General features: G+C 46.5%; 1 protein-coding gene across 1 annotated transcript; it reads right to left on the minus strand.

Annotated features, from left to right (window-relative positions):
• Positions 1 to 8948: 8948 nt before the first annotated feature.
• On the minus strand, positions 8949 to 16457 carry LOC119386372 (sulfotransferase ssu-1). Its single transcript, XM_037653688.1, has 2 exons — positions 16273 to 16457; positions 8949 to 9711 (listed from the first exon to the last, which is right to left on the minus strand). The coding sequence occupies exons 1-2, from the start codon at positions 16455 to 16457 to the stop codon at positions 8949 to 8951; spliced, it is 948 nt and encodes a 315-aa protein (XP_037509616.1).
• Positions 16458 to 19119: the final 2662 nt, after the last annotated feature.

Genomic DNA, 19119 nt, shown 5'->3' on the forward strand with positions numbered 1-19119 from the left:
TGCCCCGGCAAAATGACGTGGAAACTACTGTGTTTTTAAACACCGTTTACAAGGACACTGAGATGGCAAAAACTTAAGGATATGAGGGACTTTCTGTTTTCCTTTTGTCTTATTTAATTTCTTTTAAGGGGGAAGTGTGGACTTATGACAAACCTCGTTCTAAACGTCCGCGAACTTCACGAATGGAGGAAAATATCGACAAAAATTGCGCACTTATGCTTTAAGACCGACGACGGTCCATTGAAGAGTTGTAGAAGCTATCTGGTACAGCTCGGGGCTAGTTTCAACGAATTTTAACCGAAGATTTGGCAATGAGAAGGGTCGTTGAGAAATTTCTGCCTCGAATATGGATAAACGAGCAAAGAGATGTTCGAGTGAACACAGGCCGTTCTTTGAAAGAACCACTCCAAAGCGACCCAGACGTTCCCTCCAACGTTGTTCCTTCTGACCAGTCGTGGTGTTCTTGCTACCCCCGAAACAAAATTTTACGTCCGCACACAGTTCACTTAAAGCGACTGCCATATAAAAGGACAAGCGCGCGAAACTGATTTGACGAAAGAAATCGCTGTGCCCGGGGAAACGCTTCCTGGTTGAATCCACTTGATGCAGTGAACTCGAAAGGTGTGGCATGATGCTCGCCTAGCAGCAGAATTTCGTACTACGGTAGATCCGCCCAGCGCAGCGCTATTCCGGTTTCTTGTGAATACCACCTCGTATACAAAACAGTGGTCATTTTTTCAAGATTCAGTTTACAGATGGGATTTATCAACCATAAAACAAAGCAGTTTCTAGTTTGGGATAAGATATTATCTAAATGCGTTTCTCTACTCTAGAGCAAAAAAAATGTTTTTGCCCCGAATGTAACAGAGAGCACTAACAAAATACGTGAACATCATGCCATAATCCGTTCCTTATCTTCGTTTTGAGCTATCTGTGATGAACCTTACCATATATGAGCTAATGCCCACCTGCTCACATTAACGTTCATACACGTGATTGTAAAAAAAAATCACAGTTTCGCCGCAAGGGCGAAGCAATGAATGCGATAGCAAGAAACTAATGATATACGAAATGAGGCTCGCCAATGGGTACTCTCACTTTGAACAGCGATCCTGTTGCAAAGGCGGCCGAAGCAGCGAAGGAAACTAGCGTGCTTCAAGTGTCGAGCTATGACACTTGATAGTTCGCGCTCATCATCTGTTTGTTCGTTTAGCGGCGTCGTTTAGCGGCGCTCCGTAACATGAGCGCGGACATCACGTTGAAAGCTTGAAACATCCCTCTTGCTCTCACCACGAGACAACCGCGCGAGCAGACAGCGGAAGGCCACGGTTCTCCTTGCGCAAATATAAGCGAGCGAGCTCGCCGACGACTTTTAAATGCGCCCGCCTAAAACCCCTGAAACTTCGTAAAGTAGCGACACTTTCCTCCTCCGCTCGCGTTCCTCCTCGTTCTCTGCTCCTTCGCACTCTCTTTTCGATCATGGCGCCACCTACGTTGCTCCCAGCGCTTGCTTGCCAGGCGGCGCGCTTTAAGCATTCGCACTAGCCGTCTAGCTTTTGGTATCCTTTTTTTTTTTAATTATATGTTGTTTAGGAGATGTTAGGACGCGTTTGTAAAGGACATGCGTAATGTTGAACGTTAATGTCCCGCTCTACATGAAGCCTTCCGAAACTTATACATTGTATACGTCATCCTCGCGAGGCGAATTCGTCGTGCATACCAATGACGCACCGAGGCTGCCAGTACGCACTAGAGGCAACCGTTCCGAAGCATCGGTTGGGTAAATATAGTTAACGCCGCTATACGTGCCTGTATTATGTAGCACTGTACACTGCAGTATAAAAGGGGGCGTATTTGAGGCATCTCTTTCCCACAAAACGATATCCAGCATTTGGCTCGCTTGTTTTTTTTTCTTTTTCGCCAAATCTCTGCGTGCTAAGAGGCGTATTCCTGTCCCGAAACAAAGCCATCAATCTCGCCTGTCTTTCCTTGCATTATCGCCGGGCGCACCGTACTTCCAGGCACGGATGGCGTGCGTGTTATTAAACAGCACCTTGATAGGAAAGCGGCGAGCGCCGAGTTTTCAGGAAAGGAAGCGCAAACTAGCCAGACGACGGTTGTTGGTGAGGGGCAAGAAGGCTCCACAATGGGTACGGACAGTTTTTAGAGTGCAAGAAACGCATGGGCAATGGGTGTTGGCGGTATTATGCTACAGGGGCGTAGCCAAGGGGGGGTTGGGGGGGTTCAAACCCCCCCCCCCCCGAAATTTTTCAGTTGTGCTTGTGTATATATACACGCACACATACAAACGCACGCACGAACATACATAAAGTATGGTTGAACCCCCCCCCCCCCCCCGAAGAAAATTTCTGGCTACGCCCCTGTTATGCTAGTTAAAGAGAGGCGACTAATATTTATTTAGAAAATGATTGTCAGTTCAAGCAGCAGCTCGGAGCTTCATTGAAAGAAGAATGCTCAAGAAGGCGTACATCATTTCCAGTCAAGACAGCGTTGGTTGATTCGTTAAGAGATTAGACGCACCAACCATAGTGCGCAAGTGCGCCTCGTAGACGTACTTGACATACGAACTATACTCGCTGCTCAATGAACGAGCAAGCGAAAGAATAAACTAGCCAGCTGCCACCGTAAACGTTTCCTTCGCGAGAGCTCCACTCGCGGATAATAACATCATCTGGGGTTTTACTTCCCAATACCACGATGATTATGAGAGACGCCGTAGTGGTGGGCTCGGGAGATTTTGACCATCTGATGTTCTTTAACGAGCATTGACATCTCACGGCACACTGGCCTCAAGCTATTCGCCTCCATCGAAGTGTGACCGCCGCGGTCGGTCGCGACCTTCGGGTCAGCAGCCGAGCACCATAACCTCTGCTCCACCGCGGCGGAAAGCCACTGGCGGATATAAACCTCCACACGAAATGGCACGTAAACCTTCGCGCTAAATAACACGTGTACGTGAGGTTCCTAAACAATGAACGCACCCTGCGACTCGGTTGGGCACGCACGCTTTGCCTACCTACCTTCTATCGCAAGTCCACCGGCGTATCTGTCGACGTACAAGAGCCACAGAAAGCTCTTTGCTCCAGGAAAAAAAAAAAAACCGAGCACGCAACAAAAACAAACAGAGAGTACCACTCCTAATGTGAGTTTTCACACTGCAGCTTTGTTTCTTCAAAAGAACTGCGCCGAATCTCTGAAGTTTCGCAATCACATTTTCGATCGTCAGTCGGCGTGCCTCCGTAGTCGGCGTGCCATGCTAGGCGCACAAACCAATGTCTACGGCGTTATAGCACGCAGCTATTTGCGCGAACCTCGACGAGTACTTATAGTGGGAGGATAGCAACTTACCTCGCACAGTCGCGTCGAAAGCGTCGGCCGAAAGTTCTATCTTCCGATTCAGTGTAACCAAGCCTTCCTTCGCAACTCGTTGCGCTTCCCGGATGGTTTTTGCCTTCGCTTTATTTTTTTCGGCATCCGAAAGCGCAGCAGAAGCCCATGGCAACCAACCGCGACGTCGGTCATGTGTGCAAGGTATCACAGAGCACAACGCACGCGGTATGGAAAGTGCATATCCTTAGAACACGTGCGCTGAGAACCAGCGAGCCCGCACTTCGAGAGCAAAGATGGCAGTCGCGAGCGACTGTAAACAAACGAAAGCGGCGCGCTGTCCCACGTGACGGCAGTTGGGCCAATGCCGACGCGGCGTCAGCCTCGGAGAGGGCAGCGGAGGGAGAAAAGAGAGGAGGCGCGCTTTTATGCACGTATGTCGCTACTTTACGAAGTTTCAGGGACTTTACGCCCGTCGCGCTCATAGCGCCATCTCGCTGGTAATGAAGAAACGCTTATAAGCGCCGGCCATCTCTGAGTCCGTCCAGCGGCAAAGGGTGTGTATATAACGCTCGCCGCTAGCTCCGTGGAGGACCTGCGTTCCGTGGCGTAGTGACTAGCACAGCTCGCTGCGGAGCAAGAGGTCCCTGGTTCGATTCCGCGCTTCGGAAGCATTTTTCTGAATTATTTTTCTTTGGCCCTTTTATATATATATACATACTTATACATATACGGTGCATGACGGCGGCGACGGCGACGGCGACGGCCAAATTCAGCCGAGACTGTCCATATAATTGCTATCGCAATAAAAAATTATAGCGACAATTCCTGACATACCGCTGACGGATCGTGTTCCGTATAAATAAAACGTTTTTACCTTAGGCTTGTTGTTAAGATAAAATTTCGGCCAGATCTGATGCTGAACATGCTTTCCTTGTATGATTAGCGATGGGTACCTGCCAATACGAAAGAACACTTAAGAACGACACTTAAAAAGCCTCGTGAATTCGAGCCCGTATTTATTAGCTCTGGAAGGAATTACGCTATAGGTTGTTTACATCCTCCCTATTTTTGCTAGCAAGGTTCAGTATTGTTGACAACAAAATACGCTAAATTGCTAACAACGCGGCTTGGTACAAATAATTCTTAGGCACACTTTAGGTTTTGTGGAAGTCATATCATATCTAGTGGGAAAAAAAAAAACTTCGAAACTGAAGCGCCGATGTATTCACTGCACACTTTGTCTAGAGAAACGAGCGACTGGCTTCCTGAAGATCTGTTGTGTTGCTCAAAAATTCGTCATATTGCTAGCTTGAGCATCGCGAACACCTGTTGACACAGAAGAATCACTTTAAGCTTACAGCAGGTTTAGCGAAGGCATCCCGCGGAAACTACAAGCATAAGAGCTTCACGCAGCATTAACATATGATCTCAATACAAAGTATGGTTGCTACGAATGTTTTTGTCAATTATTCAGTTAATTAAAGCAGCAAGCTGATCGCGTTGGTAGGTTAGCCCTTTGTAGGTTCGCCTGTATTTTTGGCACGACGTTATGAAAACCGGCTGTGGTATATACATATAAAGTACAAAACAAGTAGTATAAAACAAATTTCATAAAAATAAAGCCAGTACTTTGCTAGAAAAAAGGGGGACACATATGTCCCACTGACTCCTGAAGCTACCATCATGCGATCACATCACCGAATATTTGGAGATGAAATGGCCGTAACAAGTGGCGCAGAGGAGCACCTCTGATGCAGGGCAGAGGATCGCCGTGAGCACCTCATTTTTAGCAGCGGAACAGCACCTACACTCTAAGAAAAAAGACAGTCAAAAGAGTGACATGGAACCGTGACTCTCTTCGGGTGTCCATCTGACCCCTTTGGAAGGTTCAGGCAGAGAAAAAGAGTTCGCATTTGGGAAGGAGTCACTGGACCCTCCTGAAGCGCGTTTCGATTGGCTTCCATCATGAAAGAGCGGCCGTGTACGCCATACATATCGCGCGCTTGCCCTTTGGCGCCGTTGTGGCGCCTTGCTCGGCGACGCCGACGGGGTTGGCGCCGGGGTGGCGCGCCGCTCTCAGTCATCTCAGTGTCTCAGTCTCCTGGTCTATTGGAATGCGTTGCGTGGTTGTGTTGGTTGCGCGTCTTCGGTGGTGTTGACGCCAGCTCCGTGCACGAAGTGACGATTGGAGGGCGGAATATTCATGGAGCTGCGGACACCGACAACGGGCGCCAGTTAACGGTGAGTGTACTGCTTTCGTAGGTACTCATTAAACAGCTTTAGCTGGGCGTCTGCAGCAGCTCTGCGGAATCTGCCAGCCATTTCCAACAGTAGCCTGTGTCCGCGGGGCTGTTGCGGATGGCCAACTAAAGCTGTCAGTTAACAAGTTGCCACCGTTATGCGCGTTGCTGTACAAGCTCCCATAAAGTGAGCGATGCAAACAATTATCGAGGGTCATTTCTTGCTGATCGCACGTCGTGTCTGCACTACTGAAGGTGCAAGATGTCGTTTTGAGATGCACTTTAGTCTACTTCATAATAACATTTCCATCGACCTTGAGTGTGCAGCGTGCTTCCACGCGTGGGAACGTGAGAAAAAAAGCCTGTGTACAGAACGCTCAGACGCACTATATGTAATGGTTTTTGTTGGCTTAAAGACGGTAGTTTGAGGTGCAGATATGTAGTACGGTGGCTTCCAGAACGTACGCGGTAGTCATTCAAGTTGGACACGCCTTGCTGGTAAAGTGAAAAAGCTCTAGACTTTCGACGGCGCGCGTTGTTGCGGCCGCCGCCGTGTACTCTTTTCCCTCGTTTCTGTTTGCTGTTTTCGTGGTTTGCATACACTGCGATGACGTTGGGCGCTATAACAAAATCGAGTGAGTGTACGTGATTGTGGGAGTTATGTGCGCTAATTCTAGCATATGACATGTGTGATCTCGACGTAGACGGCGTACGCACGCGCTGGGTGTCGTTCGGGACCCTGGTACTCGCATCTGTTTGTCTGAGTATTCAAGGATGGGTTACGTTTGTAAAACATGCGGTCAATAACCGCTCACGGCATGCCGCTGGCTGCCGGAGGATGTGCTTTGTTGTTTTGTTGTTAGCCTTTATTATGTCAGTGTGAACCACTTATTGTGTAGGTTTTGCAAACCTTTACTGCAATTTCATTTTCTCATCATAATATCACGTTCTGCTTTTCAGATACCGTTTTTCATGGTGCTCACGCTGGACAGGAGCGACAACCTAGCAAGCCACAAGTCTGATGCCTCAAGCCGTCACCACTTTTTGATTTATTCTTAATCACAAGGAATAAATATGGAAACATTATGGCGATTTCTGCTGTTCATTTAGCACTATATGACACTGTGCACATCACAGTCACACATTTTAGTTGGCTATACTCATAGAAGCATGTAAATGAGGAATACCCGAACTTCTTAATTGGAAATCAAAGACCATCTTTTCGCGCTTTCTATATAACTTTGCTGGAAAATATGTGTTGTTTTGACGAGTTTTATTAAAATGCTAAAACTGAACTATTCTTTTTTTGCAGTCGCTGGGCAGAACGGCAAGTATTATTGGACTTGCTTAAAATGACTACTCCACTATTTTCAACAATAGTCGCTCAAAAGGAGAGCAAGGGTCAAATGAGTAGCTTAAAATACTTGTGGAGTCGCTTGACGCTTCGGTGTGGGTCACTTGACCCCCGTAGGAGTGTTACCGGCAAGAGTCGTCTGACTCCCTATGAGTGGTAACGTGATCCTCCCGATGAGAGTCTTTGCACTCTTCCTAGAGGGTCAGGGGACTCTCCTAGAGCGAGCCGACCCTGACCAACCAACAGAGTCACCGTGACTATTTAAAGAGAGTCCTATACGTGGCAAGTCAGAACTCTCTGAAAAGAGTCACGCATACTCTTTTTTTTTCTTAGAGTGTACACTTTCGACTTGTAAGCCTTTGGGGCTGTGGTCTGTTCCTGTAAAGTTTGCTTCACCACACGCACAAACCGTTCTTTGTCAGTTTTGTTGTCCCTTCTTCCGCTGTCGAAATGGTCGAGTATTGGTAGACTGTAGGACTGGGCGTGTTGGTACAACATGATTATGAGTGCAAAACAACGCAGCCGAAAGGAGGGTCCTCTGTGTCCTCTTCTGTCCCCTCCTGCCGGCTGCGCTGTTTTGCACTCATAATCGAGTACCGGTGTTGTCCCTGAATATCTGCCCACTTTTCAAGAGGTATGTGATATCAAGAAAATGATTCCCGTGCACCGTTATTCCCAATTAGGCTTACCGAAGAACGTGGCAATTTCGAAAAGGGCTGTGTTTCGATCCATTTATCGGTCATGTCACTGCACAAATCTACATAAACACATGATCACTGGGAGCTGAAATTGCCTCTCTTGAAAACCAGAAAAAGAGAAGGCTGTCTGGCATTTTGAATGACAGGTCTTTTATATCTGAACGGGGCGAAAATATAGAAGCTTCCGTAAAAAAAAAATGGAACAAATTTCAAAGGCACTGTGGTACTACTGCCACCTTCCGAAACCACGATAGAACATTTTTTGTTCGAGCTTACACAGGCTTAGGTGAGATAACAGCCACTTAGCGTTGTGCTAATTGTGACAGCTGATGTGAGAGAAAAGTTTTTCTGCAGAATAAAAAGTGGGACGTATATGTCCCGCTGTTGCACAAAGGGTTAATATCTTTGAAAGAAGAGCGCGAAGAAAGCAACGAACGAAGTTGTCTTTGGTAAGGCACATCAGGAGCCGTAGGGCTCAATGTGGATGTTTAGTTCCGAATTAATGGGGTCACTTATAAGTGTAGGTGTAGAGCTAGATGTGAGTGGCCTTTGTTTATTGTGGTTCAAATCGTTGTTGTCGTCATTTTCATGCCTGTGTCAACTGCAAAATGCCGTCCAGACATGATTTAGTGGATACTGATGCCGTTTATTAGTAGCGTAGAAATTTAGACTCGCTCGTGTAATATTCGCAGTCTCTTTATGTCGAGCAAAAAACGCGGTGACATAGAAGAACGGACACACGCATATGTAATTTAGCGCCCAGTGTCCGTATGTTCTGTGTGTGTTTTTCGCATTACGTAAAAAGACCGTTTACTATATGCGCAAACACAACAAGAACTCTAATAGTTTTGGAACAAAACCAGGAAACAAACGAACAATATGACAATTCTTTTCGCGTATGTTTATTCTCTCATCAAACATCGCTTACAGCCGGAAAATCTTGGTGATAACATACAGCACAGGCTAAGTGAGACAGGGAAGAGAACGGTGGTATAAGAGTGTCATTATTGCCGGTGATAAGCTCTGTTAGCTTTACTGTTGGCACGTATTCGCGAAAATATTTTTTTCGTTTATACGAAAATCTCAGAATTACAGGCTAGAAAAAGATGTATTGCCTGAACATTTTGATATAGACTACATCGCGCGTTATTAGGAGGTGTGAAATCACTAAAGAGGAGGCAAAAAAAAAGATAAGCAAGAAGAAAGAGTGCATTGACAAAAGCAGTCGTACGACGTTAAATGTCCAGGTCAAGTGATCCACTCTGATTTTGCTCGTCCGAAGAGATAGTTAGGCCGCTTCTTAGTTCATACAATTCCACCAAGATCCAAATCCCCCCAGAGCTCCCGAATCACTTGAACAGCCCCTTTTTTCTCGATCCACTGGCGCACAAATTCGAGATGACGATTCTCGAAGTGAGCTTTCCAGTCGCCAACGATTCCTTTTCTTACAATTACCGGGCCTTTGATCCCACGACGGTTCATGACGTGGAAGCGACGACAGGCGTCCGAGAAGGGGGCGTCTTTCTCGGTTAGCACTGAAACAACCTCTTTATCCATAGAACAAAGCTTCGACATGAAAGAGACACTGCTTTTCTCCACCACGTTCCTGAGCACGTGCGGCTCGTTATCTAGTAAATTCCTGTACTTATCTCCCATGAAACCTGCCAGGGATATTACGGTGCCGCTGAAATCTCGTTTGAGTTCTTCGAAAGTTATAAAGAACACGTTTTCTTCGTGGCGATGGGCGTACCAGGAGAGCAGGTGATCCAAGTAGTCCCCGTGGTCCACCTCTCCGTTCACGAAGGCCTCGACGAAATCACCGAAGCTACAATTTTCGAAGTCGTACTGTGGCCCGTAGAGCGTGTAGTAGAAGAAGGAAACGCAGACGTCCAGCGGGTTCCGAGCTAAATATATGAACTTCGCTTTGGGATTCTTCAGCTGGTGCTCGTATCGAAAGTGTGTCTTGAAGAAACGCGGCGACTCCATCTCGTCGAGGTAGCGCAAGCCGTACAGTTCCGGATAAGGACACCGCCGGTGAAACTCGGCGAAGTCTTGCGCACTCTCTCCCCTGTATGGTCGGTGAAGAAAGAATATATACTGTCACGTTTTCCGCTCACCCAAGTATTTCATGTATGTAATTTCCTACGCAGATGCACTCGTACCAGTTATAAAAACCACTGACAATATAAAACGCTAATGGATGTGCTGGTACTCCATACTATGGTGGCTAGAAGGGGCAGTGTGATAGGCAGGGGCCAGAAGGTGCACATACGCGCAATGAAACATGGCGGCAGGTCGAGGCGGCGCTGCGCGCGCCGGGAGCGCGTGCAGTGTTGGTACAGCGTGGCTGAGGGCTGTGTGTGTGTGTGTGTATATATATATACATATATATATATATATATATATATATATATATATATATATATATATATATATATATATATATATATCGAATTTGTTCGTTAAGCGGGCATGCATTTGTTGCACGCTAAACTTCCCATATATGATGCAACCTGAGCAATAATATTGAGTTGCCAGTCTCTGCGCGAGATATGCGATACGTACGGCGAAAGGGTGTTGACAGTCGCCCGTGTTATGTAAATTTGTGTTAAACGTTCGTCGCGGATACGAGTTGCACCTCAACTTATTTTATTCTTGTTGTTCCCTAGTTACGCCCCGCACTCAATAAAGAAAAACAAGCTTTGGTTCGCGCGGAAACCAGGGTGTCGGAACGAAATGTTTTTCGTTTCGGTTTTAGTTTCGTTCCACCGCAAAAAGTTCCGTTCCGTTTCTGTTCCGGAACGAAAAATAAAAAATGTTCCGTAACGGTTCGTAACGGTTTTTTTTTTAATGTAAAAATTTGAAGTTTAGGTAATCATAACGAACATTGGATTTGTGATGTAGTTACTTGCCCTGCTCTTAGGAAAGTGGGACAAGGGTAAAATACGTTCTTCAGAGGTGCGGGAGTAACTGTATCACGAATTTCTACCAACTAGCACAAACCAGTATTAATTTCAAAGTCATAGTATTTATTTTCTCAAAAGACAAATACGATTTTTTTAGTGGGCTCAATGCTTTGTGTCAAGGGAGTGAGCACTATCTCAGAAGCAGCACGTCATTGAGTGTACTCTCTGATGTGCGAGACCGCTGTTCTGATAAAGAGATCGCCAGGCCTGCGCGACACACGCAGCACAGTCACAACGAAAGCTGGAAGAGCGGACTCTGTAGAGCCCGCTGGAGAGTCTCTTGGGGCAATAACACAAGTACACATGCAAGGTACCCACTACGCCATAAATCATCCCAATTCTTCTGAAGTAGAGGAGTTCCCACTATGCCATTTTTCGTCATTCTTCGGAGTCTCGTGGTACACGCTACACATCTGTAAGGCATTATGTGCACTTTGCGCTGTGACTGATGATGATGAAGAATTATGGCTGAGCACTTTGCAGTGGGTGGGAAGCAGTGTGGCGGAATGGGCGCCTCCATTTCATTTCAATTATTAGAACTTGCCGCAATTCCATTCCTTTCGATTCCTCGGAATGAAAAAACTTAGCCCATTCGCACTCCGGGTATGGCCAGGCAGTTCAATTCCATCAATGTAATTCCTCCACGTAAGAAAGGCATCTTGATAGTTTTATTGAGTTAAGAATGAACGCCCTATAAAGCTGGTGTCATTAGATGCATTAAGAACTGCAAGAGTACGCAAAACAGGTTACCAAGGTCGAGGAATCGAAGCTTGGTTACATATCTCGTGCAGTACAACCACCCTACTAATTCCCATAGGGGCAGTTCTCCCGCTACCTATAGTATTTGCATGGTCAGCATGTTTGAACGAATGGTGGTGTTTTAATATTGTTTATGCTTAAATGTGTTAATACTAAAACGACGACGTAGCCTATTTTTATGCTGACAAAAGTAGTATTCAAGAAGACTAAGCAGTTTTGCCACGCGTCTGGAGCGGTTGTGAATATGGAGAAAAATAAGATTTGGTTAATGAGGAATAAGACCCTCTAGGTCCATGGTATTAGTTGGAACAGTGCACCGCTCGGGCACCTTGTGCCTTTGTATCGAATACGGAACACTGGGCCGCACTGCTCGTCAGCACTCACGCTTGTCCTGCGCTCCTCGCAAGCATAGAAGCACTAGTGTGGCACTGTGGTGGAAGACCCGACTGCCACGCAGAGGGCGCGGGTTGACATGCCATCCGATCCTAGAAATTTGTTTCTCATTTATTTTTTTATATCACGCGATAGCGGTCACGGACACCGGCGGCGGTGGACAACTATGGCGCCAAAATCAGCCGTTGTGATCTCATAACAGCTTTCGCTGTAACAAACTTCAGCGCCGACAATGCCCTCTCTACGCTGGCCTGCGTGACAGGCGCGCAAAAATCCACTTGCGTTAATATAAACATCTCTGGCGGCCACTGTTTTCGTTTTTAGCACAATTTCAACATATCTTTGCTTTGGAATTCCTGCCTGAGGTACGCGCTAATACCGTACCCTGAGATATGCTCACATTGCACGAGCTCAGTTGCTCCGGATTGCGAAGTTTTCTCGTGAACCAAAAAACGATTGAAAAATTTTCGTTTTCACTACGGAACAAAATAATAGATAAAGTTTCGGTTATGTTTTCGTTCCAGTCCAAAATATCGTTTTTTTTTTTCGTTTTTCGTTTTCGGTTTTCGTTCCGTTCCGACACCCTGGCGGAAACTATACTAACTGCGCGGGCGTAACTTGAATGTTTCGAAGAGGGGTGTTTCAGTCTTCGCACTGCACAGTGTCATTAAATCCGAAGTCACTCTTTAAATTGCGCACATAACGCTGGAGACAAGTTCGGCTTGGCAGGACGAGAATTCTCTGCTTCGGAAGGTGCTCATAGAGCTTCGGACTCCTCATGCGAAGCACCACACACTCGAGGATCCAAGGTCCAATTCTTCTCATACAGCATGCCACATGTCGATTTTATTCTAGCTGCATTGAAGCATGCCATAATTGCCACCTCTTGTTTCTGAGGCAACTTTTTCATGTGTTCATTTAATGCCTCATCTCCAATTTCCTCATTGGCAGACTTAATCATGTCGAGTTCCCTCTGTACGTTCAGCAGCTTTCGTTGCGCAGCTACCAGGCGGCGGTGAGTGTTGGCATGCATTGCAAGGCGTTTAACTGAAATGCCATGCTTCCGTCGTGATTGCTAATTTTGCAAGAGCTTTCGCAGGTACTTGGAGTGCATGCAAGGGCCCTTACTTTCGCACGTAAAGCTGTACTTAGGAGAAAAGTACAAGCCGGCAAAATACTCATATTTTTCGACTGTGTTTGTTTTCATACCACAGGCAGCACATAAAACCAGAGAATGTGTGCTGTTCAGCGCCAACTGCGTCTCATCTGGTGAGGAAACATTGCGTTTTAGGTGCAGTTGCCCCTAAAACTGACTGTTCCTACTTGCTCAACGGCCTGTTCAAACTTCACCAATTTCGGCAGCAGTAGGTGATCCAACTCGGCATCCTCTAACTCACAAAGGCCGAAGTTGAAGGCCCCTGGTTCAGTAGAAAACGATAGATTGTTCCAGCTTGTGTGAGGAAGTTCGATGCTGCGGCACACATATTCCGTACTCTGTGGCTCCACTTCTATCGTGTCAGTATGTACAGCTTCGGTAAACTCCGATTCTGCAGCGTGTTGTGCTTCTATTACTTGTTCACTGTCTTCCGGCGCCTGCAGCTTTACAGTAGTCCTTTTACAGCGAAAGCTGTTATGAGATCATTTCACCGGCCGTGTTTGGCGCCGTAGTCGTCCGCCGCCGCCGCCGCCGGTGTCCGTAACCAGTATCGCTCGAAATAAGAAAAAAAACGAAATAAAAAAAAACTCCAGGATGGAACGAGGTTCGAACCTGGGCCCTATGCGTGGGAACCCAGTATTCAACCTCCGAGCCATGCCGGTGCTTGAAACTGCTTTGCAAAAAGGTCCTATACAGGCTTCATGTCGGGAAGGAACCACATCAGCATATGCAATATAGCGTGGTAGAAGTGTAAAATAAGCACCAAGCGTCGCACAACGCGAATTCTGTAACCAGGCGTTACACAATGCGAATTGCGCAACGAGTAGGTTGTTGAATGCTTCCAACCCATTACGAAGGGCTCTGCCATAATTCTTTGTCGTCATCAGGCACAGCATCAACAAAGTGCGCATAATGCCTTACATGCGTTTAGCAGGTACCGCGGCTCTCCGTAGAATGACGAAAAATGGCACAGTGCCTGCTGCCCAACTTCTCAAAAATTACAATGATTTACAGCGCAGTGGGTTCCTCGCAAGTGCACTTGTATTGGTTACCAAGGAAGCCCATAAGCGCATGATCCATTTCCTCGGGGTCTCAGAAATGTTCATCGCCCCACGCCCCGTCTCTCTCCCACGTCAACGTATGTTATACAGCATGACGGGAGAAGGAAATAGCGACCAGGCGTCACCCAATGCAAATTACATAACTGGTGGGTCGTTTAAAGCTTCCAACCCATTACAAAGGGCTGAGCAATAATTCTTCATCGTCATCAGTCGTCGCGTCAACAAAGTGCACGTAATAGACGTGTAGCTGGTGCCTCGCTTCTCCGCAGAATGACGAATAATGGCTTAGTAGGTGCTTCCCAACTTCACAAAAATTGTGATTTATGGTGTAGTAGGTACCTTTCTAGTGTACTTGTATTGTAGCCCCAAGAGAGCTTACAACGGGCTCTAGAAACGCCGCTCTTCCAGATTTCGCTGTGACTGTGCTGCGATTTCAGCGCAGGCCTGGCGTTTTTTTTTTATTCAGGTGCTCACCTTGTTCACACAGGTATCTTTCCTTCCATCTAGTCGGCGTTCTCTTTGTAAGGTATTTTGGCGCATCCGGGAAGATTGTAGGAATGGCGTCCTCTGCTAGCAGCGGTCGATCGCGGGGAATTTCAACCACCTCACCATAAATAACATGACGATAAGTCCAGTATATAAACGTTGCCTCCAAGTGACGTTCACAAACGACGCAGTCGTTGGTTAGTTCCTTATCGCCCCGTTTTATATTACGGGCCCACTGCTCCCGTCTCAATGCATCCTTGGGAGCTCGAAACGACGACACCCTTGGCGGACAAGAATTGTACCCACTTTTACAACCGGGCACAAAAACACGTACCTACTTTTGCTGGCATGGTATAGTGTGTCACTATCCGAAATCATTGACATGGTGCGCGTCGAAGTCACACAAATACAGTTGCAGGTGTGGAAGTTTGCGCACTGTGCCAAATACAGGTGGCTGTAGCAGCTGTAGCAATGGCTGTAGCGGCGATGATCCCGCGCGCCCGCGACGCCTGCGCGCTCCCGACGACGGCCGCGCCCTTAGCGGCGTAAAAAATGTCATCGAGTTTCGTGCGCCTCTCTCCCACGGCGCGCATATGGCGACCGTCACACTGCCCCTCCTAGCCGCCATATCCATACTGAAAACGAACAGACCAATCAGACGTTCGTCATTTCTCGTCTGTCCTTGTCCGCTGCTTGCAATGTTTAGTTTCAGTATTTACGATAAATTCGAACATTTTATAACTTCAAGACTTAGTAACTTTCTTATGATACCTTCATTCTACCTATTCCACGTGCTTTAGTCCGTAAACAAACGTTTGAATTAAAAAACGACGTGGCGAGGGGCTGTTTCCGTAACATACACAACTATGTCACTGCTGATATCTGGAAAACTTTATGTCGAAGCATGTTGTAATCAAGAACAACAAAATGAAACTCAACACGAAAATAACTATCGCAAGACTAATTAATTCATTTTTAATTATTTTGCACTAAAATGTTCTCCTGTGCATATTGGCGGGAAAAGCACACTACATCCAGCCAGAATCCACCTAGTTTTCATTGTCCAGAAGAGGCCTGGTCAGACCACATAAACAGGACAAAGAATGTGACCCTACTCGCCTTCCAGTGCATGAGAAGAGAATGCAGCCACCGGAAACACCAATACGTTGCTTTACTTTCTAGATTGCATACTTCAACATCAATGCCACGCCATTTCGTTCACAATACGCATGGCTCAATAAATGGAACTTTTGCTACAATTATTTCTTGACCAATTTTTTCCGTCACACAGAATTCGGATAGCTATAGGAAGTCTATTAAAGCCGTCAGTGCCATGAAAGCACCAAAGCGTAATCAATAAAGAGAAGACAATGCGACCGGTTCTGAAAATTTTGTTTTATCTTCCTTTTTACTCTCAAAAAGACCTCCAAAAATGCGTTCGTTCACAATAAGTCAGTAGCAATTGAAGCTCGCGGAGAAACGTCTTCCTCTAAAAAATTAATAACATGCTAAATAAAGAACTTAAATGAAATCAATCACCGGTGACACTTTCGTATCGAAAGTAACAATTTAAGTTTGTACGGAAGTACTGGAGCCATTCCATGTTGCGCCACATGGGCAGGACTCTATGCTGCCGGTTTAAACATGGTGATCGAGATGTGCGGATGCAAGATTATCTCGTGTAAAACACTTACTGCATGAATTGAAGGGCACTTGGATACGTAAATCAATGCCCATCATCTCTGGTGAACGAAGCGTTATACCAAAATACCCGACCAGATCTGTCTTATCTGACACTGCGTATTTACCCGTGCAGAATAAGCTGGATGATCTGCTCCAGCCAGTTATTCCCGCACTTGAGGTAGGACACCAGTACTAGGTCCCCGTCTTGAGGCTTGTAGCTCCGAACAGCCCGCACGTGCTCCGGCATGTACACCCTGGAGTACTTCAGGCCGTCGACCACCTGGTACACGGGAGCACGCGTGAAAGCCATGGCTCCCTAAAGAGACGCCGTGAAGTCATAGTTATTAATTACGTGAGAATAGGGAGCAACCAAAAACAACACGACTGACAAGTATGAGAATTCTTTAAAATATATTCTTAATGTGCTGGCGACTGAAGTCAATGTACATATTTATCGAGATGTACAACGACATCGCACGGAGGTTGGAGTGCACGCCGCTCTTAAATAACAGGGGGATGGGGGAAGAGGGGGGGGGGGGTATTAAAGAAAGGGAGTGGGGGTGGCTAAAACAAAAGTACCCGTCAACATTATGTGCATCCCGGGGTGTCGCAACGACCTTGCGTGGTCACTTCGCCCTCGATTTTTTATCATGACGATAATGACAAAAAGCTACCGGCATTGATTAGTATGTTAACAATTTCTAAATTTTTATTTCGTAAGAAACGGAAAAGAGCACATTTTTCTGCTGATGAGAATTCGGATTCTGGGCGTTAATTCAGGTTTCTGTCAATTGCATGCGAAGCAATTGCACCTTAAGCTGTCAGCTTAGGTTTCCTCAAATCAAAGTACACCCTTGCACTTTTTTAACCGTATCGCGCGAGCGCTGAGCGCGGGATATGGTAGCGTCTAACATTCTCGACAGGTAATGGTATCTGCCGACGATGCGCAAGCGCACAAAGCACACTGAACTGCAAGCGCCGTCTGCTACGCTCTTTACTTCAACACATCTTTAAGTAAATAGCGCCGTACAAAAGGGCACATCCGAGAAACGGTGAAGAGTGCGCATGCGCGCTATGTGTAGTCAAGTTCAAGTGGCCTCGGCTGTGCAGTTCTACTAGGCGCATTTGATACGGGTGCATTATGCTGCGTTATCAGTCCCTTTGTGTCTTTTTTTGTTTTTTTTTTCTTTCTTTTTGCGAGTGTCATAGACATCCACCTGGGAAGCGTGAGCGTCGAGAAGGCAAAGACACCCACTGATATCGCTCTTTTTTGGGGCATCAGCGTAGCAGACGGCGCTCGCAGTTCAGTGTGCTTTGGGCGCTGGGGCATCGTCCGCAGATCTCGTTACTTTTCGAGAATGTTAGACGCTACCATAGGCCGCCCTCAGCGCTCGCGCGATACTGTTAAAAAATTGCAAGGGTTTACATTAGTGCGCCTTGAATTCCTTCTGATTGGTTGGCGATGAGTATACTCAATGCACCTTTCATAATAATGATTGTTGGGGTTGAACGTCCCAAAACCACAATATGATTATGAGGGACGCCGTAATGAAGGGCCGAGGAAATTTCGATCACCTGGGGTTCTTTAAAGTGCACCTAAATGTAAGTTCATGCGTGCCTGAAGCATTTTCGTCTCCATCAAAAATACGGCCGCCGCGGCCGGGATCCGATCCCGCGACCTTCGGGTCATCAGTCGAGCACCATAACCACTAGACAACCTTGGCGATTAATGCGCCTCGGCGATTAACGCACCGCCAATAGTACAGCAACCCTTTTTGACACCCAAGACAGCGATCGCCTTATTTAAGTGAAAATGAAGCGGCTGCGTACGAGCTGGTGCTTCCACCCTTGACGCCATATGCTGCTTCCTATGATACGTTGTTTACAAGCTTTCCTTCGACTTAAGTGTTCCGTGAGTGAGAGACTGACCACCTTGCATAGGGAACCCAATAGTGTGAGAAAAACTACTACCATTATTTCACGTACCTCGTTATTGAGCAGGAAAAAGAAAACCAGACAGCCGCACACACTCGGTATTCTACATATGGCTTTCAAGAAAAACATTTGCGCTTTATACCTACTATTGCTGTCAAACACGCCGTTATATCCTTTATCTGTATCCTATAAAGAAACACAACACGACAGTTTCATACAATCACTCAATCAATAAACCGAGTAGACAATTAACCTTGCAGAAGGATGGATAGGTGGGCTATTTAGTAATTCATAGTCGTTAAATGAGCTGGGAGCGCGGGACCAAGCACGTCGGCTGAGGAAGAATCACACAATAAGAGCACTCATGTTGTGTGATTCTTCCTCATCCGCCGTCTTTCGTCCCGCTCCTAGTACTTTGACAATCAACCAATCGAAAGGTGTCGATGTAGGCAGCACCACAAGACACGAATCAACGCTATGGAGCATTCATATTGACGCGAGAGGCCGTCTCTTTGTCGGCGCAAAAATGTACGCACCAGAAGGTGAAGGCTTCCCGGTATAGAGGCGGCGTGTAATGTCGAGGGAAAAGCAGGATAGGCTCTCTCCATAACCAGCGGTATCAACTTCAGATTAAGCTTGCACGGCCCGCGCTGCTATCAGAGTGGGTACGACAACCTCGAGATAGCGTAACAGGCACTGCTGAAACAACGCTATGCTGGCCTGTTGTAAAGATTCCAACGCAGCGACAATTCGCAAGAGAAGGGCCACGCAGGTACTTCCATGCAATGTCGTGGACTTGAAGGTGAAGTCGGGATCGCACCATTTTGCAGTCCTAAATAAAGAACAACTGGGTGTGTCTACAGATAAAAACGAACACGAGGCCCCGGTCACCATTCTCGATTTTGATAAACTTTACTGTAGGCGCAGGTATTAGACCCAGAACAATGCTTTCGAATTTAGTTTTGTGAAAAGAAAAAGTTTGTTCGCCTTAAATTAAGTATATATAAATTATGGCCGCAGAAAAAAACTTTTCCACC

Source organism: Rhipicephalus sanguineus, chromosome 3 (genome assembly GCF_013339695.2).
Source record: "Rhipicephalus sanguineus isolate Rsan-2018 chromosome 3, BIME_Rsan_1.4, whole genome shotgun sequence".
NCBI lineage: Eukaryota > Metazoa > Arthropoda > Arachnida > Ixodida > Ixodidae > Rhipicephalus > Rhipicephalus sanguineus.